We start from the raw sequence: 18314 nt of genomic DNA on the forward strand, positions 1-18314 counted from the left end.
TTCCGTCTCTGTTAGATAATATTTGAAATAAACCGAGGATCCAAGAAACACTGAAATTTGTATCACGAGAATATGCTCCACATTAGGATCAGCATTTTTGCAGGATAGCGCCATCTATTGGTTTAATTAGGTACTTGATTAGACTTGTGCTCCCAAATGTTTTTGCCGTATGCTCTATTTTGGATGTTTCCCTGGTAAACGCCAACTATTTTTACGGATTCGTAAATTGTTCCGTTCCTTATCCAAAATGAACGCAGGGTACGGAACCCGCTATAGTCTGGTCGCCGAGCACGTAGAATTTTGTCCAAATAATGACCCCAAGCTACCCATCCTTATCGCTCGCGGGTAATTATATTGCTGTCGCGACTGTGCGACGGGTAGCTTGGGGTCATTGGACAAAATTCTACGTGCTCGGAGACCGGGCTTTAGACTGATTTATCAATGTCTCTTCTCCCATCAGTTTTTACAAGATAGCGCCATCTATCGGTAGTATTAAGTACTTCTTGTTCCCTCGATGCTTCTGCCGTGTCTGTGCTCTCTTGTTTTGCGTGCGTAGTGTTGTCCCTTGGCTCGTTATTCGAGCTCCATGGCGTTCTTCATGTATTCGTCTAGTTCGTGGTCGAGCGCGGCACGCGAACACGCCATGTACTGGTCTAGCTGCTCGTCTAACTCTTCACGCGTGGGAACCGGCTTCTGGGTTTGATTCTTGAGTATGCCAGCTGTGGATATAAACGTGAAAGTTTAATGGCGGAAAGTTGTTGTCTGCTTTGTGGATTTTTTTACTGCTTTAACGCTTATAGAAGGACAGCCCAGCACTGTCCCATAAATTGCCACTATGGTGGCCAACCGGTCGATCGCAGCTGTTAGTCCAGTCGATTGTGTCAATGCTGACTAAGAATAATTTTCAGTTTTATGTTTTCCCTCATAATAAAATAAAGAACCCTAAAAATACTACATAATTGTGTACTGAATTTAAGCACACCAATGCGTGCAGATCGTTGTCGCCGCCGCCGCCATCGCCGCCAATGACAGGTCGCGCGGACTGTTATGGGACGCGTATTGAAGCTTTAGGCTGTTTTAAGATTTAAGATTTCAAGAAGTATGTAATATAATTGGTATATGTTCACAGTAGTTTGTCAGTAAGCAGTGGATCATGTCAGCCACCCCTGTTATAGTCTAGCGACAGCGTACACTGGGCGACAATCGCGGCGACCAGACGCATATTGACTGACTCACTCACTCATCACGAAATCTCAGAAACTAAAACTGCTAGAAGTCTCAAATTTTGCATGGGGGTTTCCTTTTAGAACGTAGGTCACTAATGCCCGTTTTCACCATCAATCCTTAATTTTTAAGTGACCCCTATGTCAACAAAATTCCTGTTATTTGTCAACAATAAGGCTCACTTAAAAATTAGCGATTAATGGTGAAAACGGGCATAAGACGGGATTTTTCAAAATTCAACCCCTAAGGTTGTAAAACGGGATCCACGCGGCCGCTAGTTTCATTATTAGCTTGTATGAAATTAACAAGTCATTGTCGCTCAGTGTGCGCTGTCACTTAGTCTGTAATGTTATACAAACTGTCCTATACAAACAGTTTTATCTTTTTATTAGTATTCTTTTCATTAGTATTCTTAATAAACGTAGTCTTATCATCCTTACCGATTTACCGCCTTTTGTATTTATCTGTGCACTAATATTACTATTTATGTATGTTTATCTAGACAATTTTATGCAGCTTAGTATTTTATTTATTTTACCAATGGTCCGTGACCCTCACTCGGCATGGGGCACACTGAAACCAGCGCCGTGGCCTTCGTCACCGTGGGCCACGGATGCTGAGTGGGGTGCCGTTGCAGTGGGCATCTTGTTGGTGAGTGGGTGGCACTGCTTAGTTTACTCTTGTTTTTATTTTTTCTTCTTCCATTATTATGTGCCACTGTCATGTCTATGTAATTGCCTGTATTTGTGTGATGTCCATTGTAATAAATGTGTCTTTCTTTCTTTCTAATGTTTAAATAAATAAAATAATGTGAGTTACCTCGTCCCCTGCCCCTGGCACGTGTGACCCCGCCGCGCGCGCGCTGCGTCCGTCCGCGCGTGCCCACGCCGCCCGCGCCTGCGAAGCGAGAAACATCGCGCGTGAAGCCGCCTCGGCCCCTGTAGACAACGATAAACATTGACAATGTTACCAAAATGATACACCAATTAGAAAGTTACCAAAATGATACACCAATGAGAAAGTTACTAAAATGATACACCAATGAGAAGTTACTAAAATGATACACCAATGAGAAAGTTACCAAAATGATACACCAATTAGAAAGTTACCAAAATGATACACCAATGAGAAAGTTACCAAAATGATACACCAATGAGAAGTTACTAAAATGATACACCAATGAGAAGTTACTAAAATGATACACCAATGAGAAAGTTACCAAAACGATACACCAATGAGAAAGTTACCAAAATGATACACCAATGAGAAAGTTACCAAAATGATACACCAATGAGAAGTTACTAAAATGATACACCAACAAGAAAGTTACCAAAATGATACACCAATGAGAATGTTACCAAAATGATACACCAATGAGAAAGTTACCAAAATGATACACCAATGAGAAAGTTACCAAAATGATACACCAATGAGAATCTTACCAAAATGATACACCAATGATAAAGTTACCAAAATGATACACCAATGAGACAGTTACCAAAATGATACACCAATGAGAAAGTTACCAAAATTATACACCAATGATAATATTACGAAAACAAGTTATAAACCTGATTTATTAGAAACTAGCTGTGTCCGCGACTTCCAGCGGAAGACCAACGTAGTAGCATTATCTACTGAGATGCTACTACACCATGCTAAGTGGATACCTTTTCAGTATCATTGTAATTACTAAATAATTATTAAATAATTTTTAAGTATTGTTGTAGGTTAAACTGAACATTTTTCTTTACTGCTCCGCCCCTATTAACTGTAGGGTGATGTTGTATAGCTTAAAGCCTTCCACGATAAATGGGCTAACCAACATAAAATAATTTTTTCGGCAGAAAACCAGCAGTTACTATTTCGTTTGTTTCAACCAAATGACGTCCACTGCTGGACAAAGGCCTCCCCCAAAGTTTCCCATATTGAACAGTTCTGCGCTACCCGCATCCAGACTCTTCCCGCGACCTTTACCAAATCGTCGGTTCATATAGTAGGAGGCCTGCCCACGCTACTATTTAGCGACCATTAAAAAGTGGTGATAAATAGGATATGCCTAGATGCGGGCAGCGCAGGACCGTTCATTATGGAAAACATTGGGGGAGGCCTTTGTCCAGCAGTGGACGTCATTTGGCTGAAATGGTGATGATGATGATGATGAAATAGGATATACGAATCGTACCTGAACCGACCACGAGCCCTCCACACGCCGCGGCGCCGGCGGTAGCCGCGCCAGGCCTGCGACAGGTTTTCGAAAGACGTCGAGCGGCTGGAATTGAACAAAATTATTATAAAAATATTACAGCTATAATAAGAAAAGATAAACACAGCCAGCCTTGTAGTTTACAAATAACGACACATACAACCTCACACGAACTCACTGTGTCGTATAGGCACAGTCTATTCAATCAAATATAATGCCCAAAAGGCGCTATATTTATTTACTAGTTTTCCGCCCGCGGCTTCGCCCGCGTTGAACTTTGTTTGTCACAGAAAAACTTTATCACGCGCGTCCCTGTTTCAAAAACCGGGACAAAAACTATCCTTGTCAAATTTCATCAAAATCGGTTCGTGGTTTAGGCGTGAAAGCAAGACAGACAGAGTTACTTTCGCATTTATAATATTAGTATAGACTACATTACAATAATGGACATTTTGTGCATGTATCGTTTACTGGCTAGTACTAGTAGCTACCAGCCATTCAAATTTTATTTTGAGTAATAACTTTCTTGCTCAAGTCGAAAACTTGTCATTTCAATTATTACAAGAAATATTATACTAATTATAATTAAATTTAACATGAATAAGCCTAGTGTATTCTGTATTCCCTATCACGACACGACCGACGAAGTGCCAGAGGCACGCGACGTCTAACGCATGTACGCACAGCAATCTACACTTTGGCTTCTTATTTTATTGCAATAGGTGTTATTTTGCAATAAAAATGTTGAGTTTCATATGCTATTGCCATACTTAAGTAAAATATTTAATTTATTGTTACGCTTACCTAGTTGCTAGTCACGAATTTAGCTGTGTACTTCACATAAAATATAGATTGCTTTATGTGACAAACAATAGATATGTATGTATAAATATTTAAAATGAGTAAAAAATTGCAAGAACAGTAAGCAATATAAAACAGTGTTCTCGCTATGAACATAATAATATTAACCACAAAGCCAAATGCATATACAATCATATTTTATTTAACTAAAATAATACCCATCTACTTCCAATCAACACCATTAAAAAATCTTTCATCATCATCATCAACAGCCCTTTACAGCCCACTGCTGGACTATGAGCCTCCTCCACTATAGTGGAGGGTTTTGCCATAATCTCCACGCTTGGCAGGCGGGTTGGAGATCGCAGTTTAAAAGATTGATGTTTTTCAGAGAGCGCTGCTGCTCATTCTCTGTTTGATGTGTAGTCCCTAAGTCGCCTCTTACGACACCCGCGGGAAGAGTAGGGGTTGGTGACAAATGTATTCTACTCTGCCGTCACCACACGGCTTATAAAAAAAAATCTTTACTGTGAAATAAATGCTAATATTGCCAGACAAAGACTATTATAAATAGGATAAAAATGAGAACTTATTAAATATTAACTCCTATACTGGCTGGGGTAACAAAATTTTGTATTAGTGTAAAACCAAAAACTCCAATTTTTGCACGATTTGTAAATTATGCCACCGCGGAAATGAATAACTGGTGATACCTCAGATTCCCATTCTGCCTCCAAGACGGCCTCTGCTTGAAGCTGCCCTGGCTAAGGTTGCTGTAGCTGTTGTAGCGTCGCAGGCCGGGCAGGCTGCTCTCGCTGCCGAAGCGACGTAATGTTCCCAATCGCTGCCTCAGTGCTTGCTGAAAATTACATTAACAGATTGTATTTTAGATGAAAACGTAATTTAAGTAGTTTGCAAGCGCGCAATTTAAAAAAAAAATACAAAATAAATCTCCCATATTGAAGAGCAAGCTCTCAGCCTAGGCTATAAATATAAATGAAGCCTCCTGTCCTTAATTCTGCGCTTAATTATGGAAAAATAAATAAAACAGTTTGCAAACTCAAATACTACACTTGAATAAATATTAGGTAGGTATACTATTTAAGGTTACACCGATTGCACAAAAATTGTGTAAATAACATTTCTAAGCTGCAAAGACCAGTATATTATTCTGTGATCAATGAAATTTAACTTATAAATAAAACAACAATCCTTCCAAACAGAACAGGACAATAACATTAGTCAAAATTATACATTGTAAACTGGTAAGGACTATTTGTACAGAATCTTTGAAAGCAAACAGTGCACTTACTCTCTTGGCCTCAAATTCAAGACGCCGGGCGGCAACGCTCCCCAGAAAGTTTTGATTTCTCAGGTTCATGTTGTTCTCGTTGAAATACGAGTTGACGCTCGGGCGCCGCCGCGGCCTCGAGACCACACGGTCCGGGGCTGCCGCCGCTAGCAGCGTAAACCTCTCGTTGAGGCTCAAGCTGGTCGCTTGAAGACCATGCACCTTTTCAATAACCATCATGCCGCTTAGCGTTAAACTGACGAAGGGAAAGTGCGATACGTATACCACCTTGCAGAACCAAACTCAAGACTCGAGAGAACACGGAACGCTAAATTCCATCGCAGTAAACACACCGGCACGTCTCAAATAACAGAAAGAGTTATTTTTCGATAAAAAGCTGACACGAGAAAATTCAGCAAACCTCGCGCGCGCATCACTTTTTTTATCTATGGCAGTTTTTAAATGTCACTTTCTGTTTTAATCAGACTATTTCAGACAGAGCACATAGAAGATTAATTAATTTTGCAAATAATTTAAAAAGATAAATTTCACTTTAAAGTTTTATTTTCTGTTTAATAAATAAATTTTAGTTTTATTGAGTTGATTATGCAAATTAAATAAGTAACAAAAAATTACTTTAGCAAAACGAAACGTCCTGACAATGACATTGACAATGACATTTTGGTGTATTTTGACTTTTGCGCTTTTCTGCAACAAACTTACTTTACGCAACTTTCTAGATTTTTGCAGCGTTCTGAATAATTAATTTTGAAATAAACCATTGTTATTAATATATTTTGTTTGTATAAAAGTGCTACAAACAGCTATTTCCTGTGTAATAATCGATTTCATGTTCGGTTTCTATGATAAACTTTGGACTGAAATAGGTTAGTTACGGGCTTACAGTACACAAGGTAGTTGTTCAGCATGAAGTTGGAGGGCTTTATAAACAGCCACCGCGGCTGCCGGCAGCTCATTTCGATCCAACCAACAATGTCGGAGGTTGCTAACGGCGCGACACTCGACGAATCTTGTTTGCTCGATATGGACGCTTGCTATGAAACCTTCGACAAGGATGGGTAAGTTCCAGCCATCACACATTTGCCGCCATAAAAAACAAAAAGTTTTAAAATAAAAAAAAGCCAGTTTCATATTATAAGAAAATAAATTTCATAATTCAAGGATTAAATTATGTAGTTAGAGCACCACAAATAAGTGCACTTATGTACCTACTTAATCGATAAATTTAATATAAAATAAATAACAACAGCTAATAGAAAAAACATGGTTCTTTGTATTCACTCATGTCGCAACTTGTTTCAACTTTTCTTAGTGACCCTTATTTAACATTTTTCATGTAGTTATGAGTGAAGTGAATAGTAAGCATACCATTAAGTATGTTAATTTCTTGCTGTAGCTTTGGAGACAAACTTGTTTTTTCTGTTATCTGTCTATAGTAGGTACCATTTTTATTTTTAAAACTATAATTATTTTATAAACTTGTGTGTCAAACATTATATCAAAGTGAGATAATGCAATGATTATTAAATAATAATACCAATTCCTTACCTAGTTATGTGGCATAATCGCCTAATAAATAAACAAACATAGGTTTTCACAAAATTCATCTCTCTCCTAATAGCATTGAAAATGAAAAAAAAAAAAAATGTTTTATTCATCGACTCAAACAAATTTATTATTAAACAGTACTGTACCGTTATTCGAAGCCTTTATAATGAGAGTAGTGTCTGTCTTTTCCTGTTTGAGTACTAGTTTTGACGTATAATCTGCCCACGTGACTTCCGCTCCGGTCCCCCACCGCCTAAGCACGCCTCAATTAGCGACACTAGCGCCACCAACGGTAGCTCGAAACTAGGTTTCGATATTCTCGCCATTGGTGTTTTAGTTCCCGTTCGAGACGGTCGTAGAATTAGCTCCGCTAGTTCGCGACCCATCTCACAGGTACTAGTCGTGACGTGATTCAGGTAAAATATTACCATCATAATGTAAGTACTTCTAAATTATTATGTACTGGCTGAAAACTTATAAAAATTACTGTGATTACTTATTTCGCAGTGTAATTTATTTTTACAACGGTGTTACCGTTCGGGGGTAGATTGCATTCAATCTAACTCAGTGTAATTTTAAATAATTATCTTTCTTCTCTAGTAATACTTGTACCTAACGGTATTCCGTTAGACGTGTTTTACAAGTAACATTACTTTTTAGCAATGTTTGTTTCTAACGGTTTTTCGTTAGATATGTTTTTAAGCTAACTTTTCTTCTTAGCAATGTTCGTACCTGACGGCGTGTTCCGTTAGATGTGTTTTAAAACTAACATTCCTTTTTAGCAATGTTTGTGCCTAACGGTTTTCGTTAGATGTGTTTTAAAACTAATATTCCTTTTTAGCAATGTTCATTCCTAACGGTATAACACTCCTTTTTAGCTGTGTTTGTTCCTAAGGGTTTTCCGTTAGATGTCTTTATTTTCAAAAGGAAAGAGGAAATATTATGTCCACGTGCAGAAGAGGAGCAAGAGTTGGCGTAGAGGTCAAATCAAAGGATGGTGTGGTGTAATGTGATAGTCGCAAGATGTGATTGCTTGCTACAATAAGCTGTAAGTACCAACTTACCAATACCATTTCAGACATACGAATTCCATCGGACGGATTGTGTTGATTTATAAATCAACAAAATAAATAAACGGTAAACTACCTTTATCAATATGCATCCGGGGAAAGTATGAAAACTTCCACTAGGTAGGGTAGCGTACCGACGTACCTATTCTACCGCCATTATGGAAGTCTAACGCATGGCTTATAACCCAAGAGTGAAGTGTGCAGTTTGTCCTATTAGGATACGGTACGTAGGTATAATAATACCTTTGTGGTTTTCTTAAACTATGATTTCAGGAAAACGCTATGCTGTTACTGTGTAGATAAACAGTGAGTCTGTGTAATAAACGGTGAAGGATGAACATCGTCTATTCAGCCTGATACGCAGTTTATTTGATGCTAGCGGCGTCTGGAAAATTTTTCGGCAGCAATACGATCGCAACTCTGCTCCGCAGATCGATCTGTGATTTCGCCTTATGCTAAATACCTACAGTGGAAAACTCAAACTGGCTACTCGGCAAGCTAGATGGCAGTGTAACCAAAACGCAGCAGCATAATCCTGTAGCGAGGGTAAGTTCTCTTGGAGCAAACAGGGAAAAACCAGGAGCCAGAACCTTTTCTCCCTCATCCCACCGGGATAGGAGAAAACTCAAACACTCAAGGAGTCTCATATTGAGCCAGGCAACGCCGCTCATTTTTATTTACGTCGAGAGGTCTTAGTAAGGCATTGGTCCAAACCCTCTTGTTATCCCTCATCCCACTGGGATAGGAGATTACCCAAAGAGAATCGGACTCAAATCATTACATTTCGAGCCGAGCAACCTCGCTCATTTTTATTTACGTCGAGAGGTTTTAGGGCATCGCTCTAAACTCTCATGTTATCCCTCATCCCACTGGGATAGGAGATTACCCAAAGAGAACCGGACTCAAATCATTACATTTCGAGCCGAGCAACCTCGCTCATTTTTATTTACGTCGAGAGGTTTTAGGGCATCGCTCTAAACTCTCATGTTTATCCCTCATCCCACTGGGATAGGAGATTACCCAAAGAGAACCGGACTCAAATCACTACATTTCGAGCCGAGCAACCTCGCTCATTTTTATTTACGTCGAGAGATCTTAGGGCATCGCTCTAAACTCTCATGTTATCCCTCATCCCTCTGGGATAGGAGATTACCCAAGGAGAATCGGACTCAAATCATTACATTTCGAGCCAAGCAACCTCGCTCGTTTGTATTTGCGGTTCAAAGACATGAGGGCATCGTCCTAAATCCTCATAATTTTTGAAGAGTTATAGAACCCAAACGCCTTATTCCACGGCAAACGAAAATAAGTAAAGTTGCCGAGTAGACATGAGGGCTCCGCCCTAAATCCGCATAACTATAAAAGGGTCTGAAATTCTATTTAGCACGGCAAAATTAAAGTAATGTTGCCGGGAGGACATAAGGGCATCGCCCCAAATCCTCATAATTTTCAAGGGTTATGGAACCCTAATTAAAATGCTTTATTTCATGACAAAAGTAAGCTATTTAAGACCTGCCATGGGTAAAAGGTGGAGACAGAGATCATGAGATTACGCAAAAATTACTCGATTCGTGTCAGTTTGGCTTATTTCATTACTGCCGAGATGATACAAGGGCATCGCCCTAAACCTTCAGAATCTTGAAGGATGTTAATTAATCGGGGCCGCAGCTATGCGCCCTGAATTTTTGGTACCGAACAGTTAACGCCTGGAGAAATTAAATAAACTTAAGCCTTTATGCAGCCTCTGCATAGTAAAGTTACAACTATTGACCTGATAGTCTTTTAAATAAGGTATACATTCATAGACGCTTGGCGGGTACCACAAAATACTGAATACTAAAATAAGTATTTGTCTGCTATACATACCTATAGTACACCGACAGACTCATGCAAATGTTCTGACGGCAATTGATTCGCACAGAAAGAGTCGCGACATTCGCGCCCTTACCTATTGGACGACTTCATTCTGGGGTAACTCAGGACCCATCCTTGCTTCAGGGTCAGATATAACCCATGCCCCTATTGTAATAAAAGCACACAAGTCTGGATAATAAACACAATGAAGTCGGTCCTTACCTATATAAAATAAATAAACAAAATAATAACAGGCTTACAAACTAGTAACAGTAAAAGGTGAACTCCATAAATACAAAATGGCCTAACCGAGTCTCGGTTACCAAAAACATACAGATCAAGTCACGTAACGTTACAAATCCTAAAGCATTGGCTCTTCTCATGTTATAACACTACAATTCATGATTTGCGTGAGGCAAAGAGCATTTTAACCGCCAACTTGAGGCGCTCATGGCACCCAATACCAAATACTTATGATCCACAATAACCAAAAGTATAAAGCTTATCTGAGCTTAAAACAAATTGGGCACGCTGCATGGTAACGCATTTCGCAATTGAATTTCACTGTACAACGAAAACAGTGACTTTAGTAAACCGTACTTACTAAATATATATTAAACCGCGTAGGTTTACATACTACAATTTGTTATTTTCTCATTTATACAAGCCATTACATTCGTTGGAGAAAAGATTGCATACCAAAAGTCACACAAGTCTTCGGTCTCTTAACTGAACTTTCCGTGTGCCCTATTATAGTGTCAATGACTACGTCTTGTCTACTTAATTTAAGTAAATAAATATAATTTATTATTGACGTCATATGACACCATGTCATATTGTTAATTCGACCTTTTGTGCACCTCTGTGGTTCAATAAAAATTGTCGTATGAATATGAACGACTTTTACGAGGAGTTAAAGGGAATAAATCAAAACCTTCAGTCCAAGAAAGTAATTTAACTCTGATTTTTCCAATTATCACTGTGACCTTAGGGTCACACAGAAGTACATAAACATGGTTGGAATTAATTGTGGATAATGTGCCGCACTCTTAAGCTCTTTGCTTGGGGCCGAAAGTCCTTCGCCTACCTTCATAGTACAATTTACAAAATTCGTATTTGATGTGATTTAAATCCATCAATTATTATACTGTAACGAAAGTAGTCACAAGCAAAATGTTGTGGCACACACAACTGTTTACGAGTTAACTTGTTTTAAGTTTTTACAACAGCCTCGTGAAATATTCTAATACCTACCCGACTCGCTAGGTCAATAAAGTAATTTGTCTCTGCTGACTATTGTCACAAAAATTAGTACTTACCTACCTACTGGCAACTTAGGTATGTACACTTCATAGTCCAGTAGAATTAGCTTTTAAATCGGAAATAATTCGTACAAAAGATTTTATTGTTTTAATGGCTTCATTGGTTGCCCATTAAGACTCTCCTAAGTTTTCGACTTCGACGGAGTTGTGCTTAAGTGGTGGGGGCCCCCGAAAGAGGCATTTTTTCGGTTTTCCGGTTATACCGCGTAAAGGACTTACCCTATCAAAAAGTGGTCTTCATGACGGTTGAAGGGCACTTAATCCTGCATTGAATAAGACCAAATTCATATGTTTTGGACAAACCGTTCTCGCGCTAAAGTTCGGCAAAGTAGAAAATATACGTATAATTAATGACCCTCTCCACGTCCAATGGTTTGTTACCCACAGGCTTCCAAGTCTTGAAAAGGGCCACCTCAACCAGTGTAACCCTATCAAGGCTTACGAGCTTGATGCGCCTATCCTTGTTCGTCCCAGCGTTCCTTAACTGCGGTTGCTGCACCTCTTCCTGACACTCACCTGAACGACTCTGTGTTACCTACTGTGGCTGCCCCTCTTCCTTGTATCCTCTTGCATGACTACGTTGCCTAGCCGTATGCCTGGTCTAAGGTTCGACGCCAAAAATCAACAACAACAAGTTCATATTAAAATGCTGAAGAGTTTTTTGTTTGTTTGTTTGAACGCGCTAATCTCAAGAATTACTAGTTTGATTGAAATCATTATTTTTGTGTTGAATAGCTCATACATTGAGGAAGGCTATAGGATATATACAATCACTCTGCGACTAATAGAGGCGAAGCAGTAAAGAAAAATGTTGCAAGCACGGAAAATAGTATTTAAACTTTTCACGCGTACAAAGTTGATTTTGTGGCGTCGAACCTTGGACCAGGCATATAGCTAAGCAATGCAATCGTACAGGAGGGTACAAGGAAGAGAGGCAGCCACATTAGGTAACACAGAGTCGTTCAGGAGAGTGTCAGGAAGAGGTGCAGCAACCGCAGTTAAGGAACGGCTGGGACGAACAAGGATAAGCGAATCAAACTCGTGAGCCTTGTTAGGGTTACACTGGTTAAGGCGACCCTTTACAAGGCTTGGAAGCATGTGGGTAACAAGCCATTGGACGTGGAGAGGGTCATTAATTATACACATATTTTCTACTTTGCCGAACATTTGCACGAGAACGGTTTGTCCAAAACATATGAATTTGGTCTTATTCAATGCAGGATTAAGTGCCCTTTAACCGTCATGAAGACCACTTTTCGATAGGGTAAGTCCTTTACGCGGTATCACCGGAAAACCGAAAAAACGCCGCTTTCGGGGGCCCCCACCACTTAAGCACAACTCCGTCGAAGTCGAAAACTTAGGAGAGTCTTAATGGGCAACCAATGAAGCCATTAAAGCAAAAAAATCTTTTGTAGGAATTATTTCCGATTTAATCAATTTTTGTGTTTAATTCTACTGGCCTATCAATGAATCATGAGTGACATTGGCGATGATATAAAACTTAGTGTTACACAAACATCATTACATAAATATTTTTACATCGTGCAAATGAGCGATCGTCCAACGGCATTCAGGGTGATGAAAATAAATCATTCGAAATTAAATCCGATGCCCACCCTAAGGGCCTTGATGAAACCTGATAAGGTTTAGATCGGCTACGAAACTATCATTTAATTCTAGCTGTGCTTGCGACTTCGTTTGCATAACTTTTCCCGCTTTCGCAACATTCTTATTGATGCTCCGCTACTGTAGGAGATTGGGATAGGAATGGGATGGGATACCTTCGATTGAGCAGACTCCACAGGACGGTCCAAGCTTGGTTCTTCTTTCACTTTCACAAACACTTGAATTTTATTGAGATGAGTTTAGCGCGCGATTTGGGTTTATTTGAATTGGTTTATTTTGGATACTTATTTAGTAATTAACGCCCAGATAGGTAGGCGAAGCGGCGCGTTGCGATGCGAGAGCGAGACTGAAGGTGGGAGGGAGAGGATAGGAAAAAGGACTGTCAGAATGAGTGATAGAATAGTGTGACATGAGTTTGAAATGTATGAGGTTTTAATGCTGGCGCGTACAACTCCCCCGGCCTAGAGGTCTTCCTCTAGATTGAGTAGCGTTTGTAAAAAAAAAGTTAAAAACGTAAAAAAAAACATGCGTTAGAGAGAACTAAACGAGTTATAAGCGTTAAAGTTGAGTTAAATTAAAATTAAAGTTGAGTTAAATTAAAGTTAAGAAAAAAATTAAGTTAAGAGCATTATTTGAGTTACTGTAAAGGAAGAGGACAAACTCTAACTACAGGCCGAACATAAGTACCGGTTGCAGTGCGAATCTTTAAGGTGCGAATGATTTTGTCCTTTCCGGGATATACTTCCACAACCACACCCAATGGCCAACAAAGAGGATGCGCATTGTCATCTTTTATAACAACAACAGAGCCCACATCTATCGGTTTGGTCACCGTATTCCACTTTTCACGGCGTTGTAGAGAAGTTAAATACTCCTGACTCCAGCGACGCCAAAAGCTTTGCACTAATTTATTGACTAACTGATAACGCGTTAACCGATTGTCAGAAATATCAGAGACATCCTCTACTGGTAAGAATTTCAGTGGAGTTATATTGAGAAAGTGATTGGGAGTGAGAGCGGATATATCAGATGGGTCAGAGCTAAGAACACACAATGGTCTACTATTCAATAAGCCTTCTATTTGTACAAGTACAGTGTTGAACTCTTCGTATGTTAACACTTGAAGACCAATAACTTTATAAAGATGCGTTTTTACATAACGAACATTTATCTCCGTGATGCCGTTAAAGTGCGGACCATATGGTGGACTATGAAGAAACTTAATGCGTTGTTCAGCCAAATGTGAACTTAAATAATTTTTGTGAGAGTCAGATTCTAAAAGAGCGTAAATTTCGTCAAGCTTGCGTTTAGCGCCAATGAAGTTAGTACCTCCGTCGCTATATATCATGGAAACGGGGCCTCTTCTACAAATGAATCGACGAAAAGCGGCGAGAAATAGATCAGAGCTTAAGTCTGAAACTAACTCTATGTGTAGAGCCTTAGTTGTAAGACAGCAAAATAAACAAATATAAGCCTTCTGGCTTTTAACACCTCTGCGGCGAATGTGAGTAATAAAGAAGGGACCTGCATAATCGACTGATGTATAAACAAAAGCTTTAGCTTCTGAAACGCGGAATGATGGCAAGTCGCCCATGAGAGGGTTTGTAGATTTAGGGTTTAAACGAAAACAGATATTGCATTGATGCACTCTTTGACGTACTAAGTTACGTGCGGAAAGTATCCAAAATTTCTGTCTAAGCAGACTGAGTAGAAGTGAAGGACCAGTATGTAAATTACATACATGAAAGTAATCAACTAAAAGTTGAGTGAAGCGATGTTTAGGCGATAGAATGATTGGATGCTTTTGTCCATAGTTGAGTTGAGAGTGAGTGAGTCGACCTCCGACACGAAGTATATTATCAGAGTCAATGAAAGGGTTAAGTTTGAGAAGCGATTTGTTAAAGGGTTTATTATTTTTAATTGCGTGCATATCTTGAGTAAAAAATAGTGCCTGTATATGGCGTACTAAATAGAGTTCAGCGAGTTCTAAATCAGAGGATGTAACCACTCCGTTTGAACGTAGTATTTTAGCGAAGCGTAACACGTACACAGTAGCGCGTAATAATTTTGGGTACGTGGAAATGCGATCAATTAATCGATCGAAAAAGTGAGAGTTCGATTGAGAGTTTGTCTCTGAAACAAGAGCGATAGTTTTCTCTTCCAGTCGAACACTGTTAGATAAAACTTGAAATGGCTCGATAGGCCATTGCGAGATTGGCTGAGCTGTCCATTGAGGAGAGTGAAACCAATTTAATTGATTTAATAATGCTTTAGGAGTTACAGGTCGCGATATTACATCTGCAGGATTTTCATTTCCATTAACATGATGCCAAATTTTTGCGTTGAGTTTCGAATTAATTTCAGTGATTCTATTCGCAACAAATGTGTGAAATTTGTACGCGGGAGAATGTATCCACGTGAGAGTGACAGTCGAGTCTGAAAATGCGTAAATTGAGTTAACAGCATAACGATTCTCTATACTATCGCGAACCGATAATAAAAGATTTGTCAAGAGCAGCGCTGCGCACAGTTCAAGCCGCGCAAGAGATATTTTCTTTAAAGGCGCGACGCGCGATTTGGATGCGATAAGAAAGACTTCACCGGGTGAATCTGCATCAGAGCTCACGCGCACATAAACTACAGCTCCGTAGCATACTTCGCTGGCGTCCGCGAAGCCCATGATAGTGACGTGACAACCCGCGGTGATTCCTATGTGACGAGGTATTTTTAATTGCGATAAATAGTTAATCTCACTATCAAACCGATTCCATTTATTTTTTATTGAGTCTGGAACTGGCTGATCCCATTCAAGTTCGCGCTGCCAGCATTCTTGAATTAAAAGTTTGAGAAACGCTGTCACAGGGCCTAGCAAACCCAAAGGGTCGAATAATCTAGCGGTTGCGGAAAGAATCGTGCGTTTTGTGCATTGGTCAGAGTTAGTAGAGTTAATTTTGTAAAGAAAAACGTCATCATTAGGTTGCCACTGCATGCCTATGATTTTTGTCGTAATTTCTGAGTCAGTGTCAAAATCGACGAGCTGTGGATTTTTATGCGAATCGGGAATCTTATTTATAAGCTCAGGGTTGTTCGAGATCCACTTAACCATTTTAAACCCCCCGGCCATGAACATCTTAACCATTTGATGGTAAGATTGTTCAGCTTTTTCTAACCCGTCCATAGATGAGACATAATCGTCCATATACATACAGGATTGAGCTTCAGACGCGGCGATAGGATAATTCGCGCGCTCGTCCTCAGCGAGTTGGCGAACGACACGCATAGCGAGGTAAGGCGAGCTAGAAACGCCAAAAGAAACCCTATTGTATTGATAAGTATCAATCGGTGATTCAGGATCAAATCGAAATAATATGCGTTGAAACGGGTGGTGATTTTGATCAAGCTTTACACAGAAATACATCTTTTCAATATCAGCAGATAAAGCGACTGAGAAAATGCGTAAGTTAATTAAAAGATCAAAAATATTACTTTGTAAGTTTGGGCCAGTGTAAAGAACATCATTTAACGACTTTCCAGAGGTTGTTTTACAACTTGCATCTAAAACGACTCGAGTTTTTGAAGTGAGTTTATCTGGTCGGTATACTGCATGATGAGGTATATAATAATTTGGAGTATTTTCCTCTGAATTCGATGCGTTTTCAACTTTTGACAGAAAACCGCGATCGATACAGTCTTGAATATTTTCATTATAGTTAGTGCGTAAGCCCGGAGTTGAGTCTAACCTTTTCTCTAAGTTATAGAAGCGACGCCTAGCAGTAAAGTAAGAATCGCCGAGTTCTGATGGGTCGAGTTTAAATGGCAAAGAAACGGTATACGTCCCAGAGTCGTCGCGAGAATGAGTTGATTGGAAAATGTTTTCACATATATCATCGTCAGGGCTGATGTGTCTCTTAGTAGGTACACTTTCAAGCTCCCAAAAGCGTTGCGTGAGTGATTCTAATGAGTGCGAGTCTACATTGCAAAAGAATGCTTTATTATCATTGCGTGAATGAGCTGAGTAGCACTGAGCGCGTCCCATAGCGAGATATCCGAGCGTGGTTTCGATGGCGATGACAGAGGATTGCGGTGAAGTTATTTTATTACTACCTAAAAGAAGCGGGAATATCTCATTGCCTAACAAACAATCGATTTCAGCAGGGATATCGAAGCTGTCATCAGCCATAGGAAGACCTTGTAAATGCGATAACTGGGTTATGTCAACCTTTACATTAGGTAAATAATCGGTTATTGTATCAATGACGCGTGCGTTAATTGTGTATTTACACCTGGGATCAAAGCGTGAGGCAATTGTGAAAGATACATATCCTAGCGACACACTTTCAGACTGACCTATGCCCTTAATAGTGGTAGGTAGCGGATTGACTTTTAAATTCAGTCGCGCACAACATTTATTTGTGATAAAGTTGCTCATCGAACCTGTGTCTAGAAACACGCGTAATTTTTGACACGTCTTATTATTGTCATAAGTATACACTGACGCGGTGGGTAATAAGACCGTGGTACTAGATTCATCAGCAATCGACGGCGTGACTGCAGAGAGAGATACATTGTTGGTTGGCATCGATTGCAACGGCGGCGTGACCGGACCGGGCGCGGACATGGACGCGTCGGTCGGCGAAAGCGTAGCGCTGCAAGTCAGCTGTTGTGACGTCATAGGTCTATTCACGTTAAAGTTGTCTATATGAATAAGAGTGTGATGTTTACGTTGGCAAACTGAGCAACGATTTTGAGATTTGCAATATTTAACATTATGAAAGCCCAAACAATTGAGGCAAAAGTTACATTTTTTCACTAAAGAGTAGCGAGTTGGCGCATTTTTCGAGCGAAAATAACTGCATTTGAACAGGGCATGTTCAGGTTCCGTCTTACAAAGTTGACAATTCTTGCGTACAGCGGATGGAGTGTATGAGCCTTGCGAATTCGGTTGAGATTGGAAGTAATGTTGATTGGGTTTTACTCCAGAAGCTGTATTAGAAACAAACGACTGTGTCGGTTTCGAGTTTTTAGACTGCGATGCGAAATTCGTTTTATTATTAACGTACGGCTTATTCTGCGTAAAACATAAGCGTAAAGTATGGATTTTATTCTGTTCTTTTATAAAAGTCTTGAGATCATTAAACGTAGGCATTTTTACGTGCTTAATGGATTGTTCAAATAAATTTAGAGTGTCTTTGTCTAATTTACTGAGAGCAATATGAGTCAAAATGAAATCGGAAAGGTCATCAATCTGTAAACGTCGTAAGGCACCTTCAGCTGAGCAATACTGTTCCAAAAATTCATCTAAAGATTGCGATTTGAAATTTATTAACTGTTCCAAATACATAGAGGCTTGT

At 39.6% G+C, this 18314-nt stretch overlaps 2 protein-coding genes across 2 annotated transcripts in view; one reads left to right on the forward strand and one right to left on the reverse strand.

The window, feature by feature from the left end:
- Window positions 1–573: 573 nt before the first annotated feature.
- Window positions 574–5957, reverse strand: LOC135081826 (chromatin target of PRMT1 protein-like). The gene is made up of 5 exons (XM_063976605.1): window positions 5544–5957; window positions 4945–5090; window positions 3410–3496; window positions 2044–2162; window positions 574–719 (listed from the first exon to the last, which is right to left on the reverse strand). Exons 1-5 carry the CDS (start codon window positions 5760–5762, stop codon window positions 574–576), a joined length of 717 nt encoding a protein of 238 aa, XP_063832675.1. The 5' UTR covers window positions 5763–5957.
- Window positions 5958–6232: 275 nt separating this feature from the next.
- The window catches only part of LOC135081694 (uncharacterized), a 106683-nt gene continuing 94601 nt past the window's right edge, over window positions 6233–18314 (forward strand). The window contains exon 1 of the mRNA XM_063976484.1: window positions 6233–6601. Within this exon, the coding sequence (XP_063832554.1) occupies window positions 6450–6601 (152 nt within the window). The 5' untranslated portion in view covers window positions 6233–6449. The remainder of the gene's footprint in view (window positions 6602–18314) is intronic.

Source organism: Ostrinia nubilalis, chromosome 20 (genome assembly GCF_963855985.1).
Source record: "Ostrinia nubilalis chromosome 20, ilOstNubi1.1, whole genome shotgun sequence".
NCBI classification, from domain to species: Eukaryota; Metazoa; Arthropoda; class Insecta; order Lepidoptera; family Crambidae; genus Ostrinia; species Ostrinia nubilalis.

Bases quoted from the DNA above. Each gene is read 5' to 3' on its own strand.
- LOC135081826 (XM_063976605.1), bottom strand. From the start codon at position 5,762: ATGATGGTTATTGAAAAGGTGCATGGTCTTCAAGCGACCAGCTTGAGC. The intron at 3,497-4,944 runs GTATCACCAGTT...GTTCAATTCCAG, and splicing joins AGGCAGAATGGGAATCTGAG to CCGCTCGACGTCTTTCGAAA. The intron at 2,163-3,409 runs GTACGATTCGTA...CGTTGTCTACAG, and splicing joins AGGGCTCGTGGTCGGTTCAG to GGGCCGAGGCGGCTTCACGC.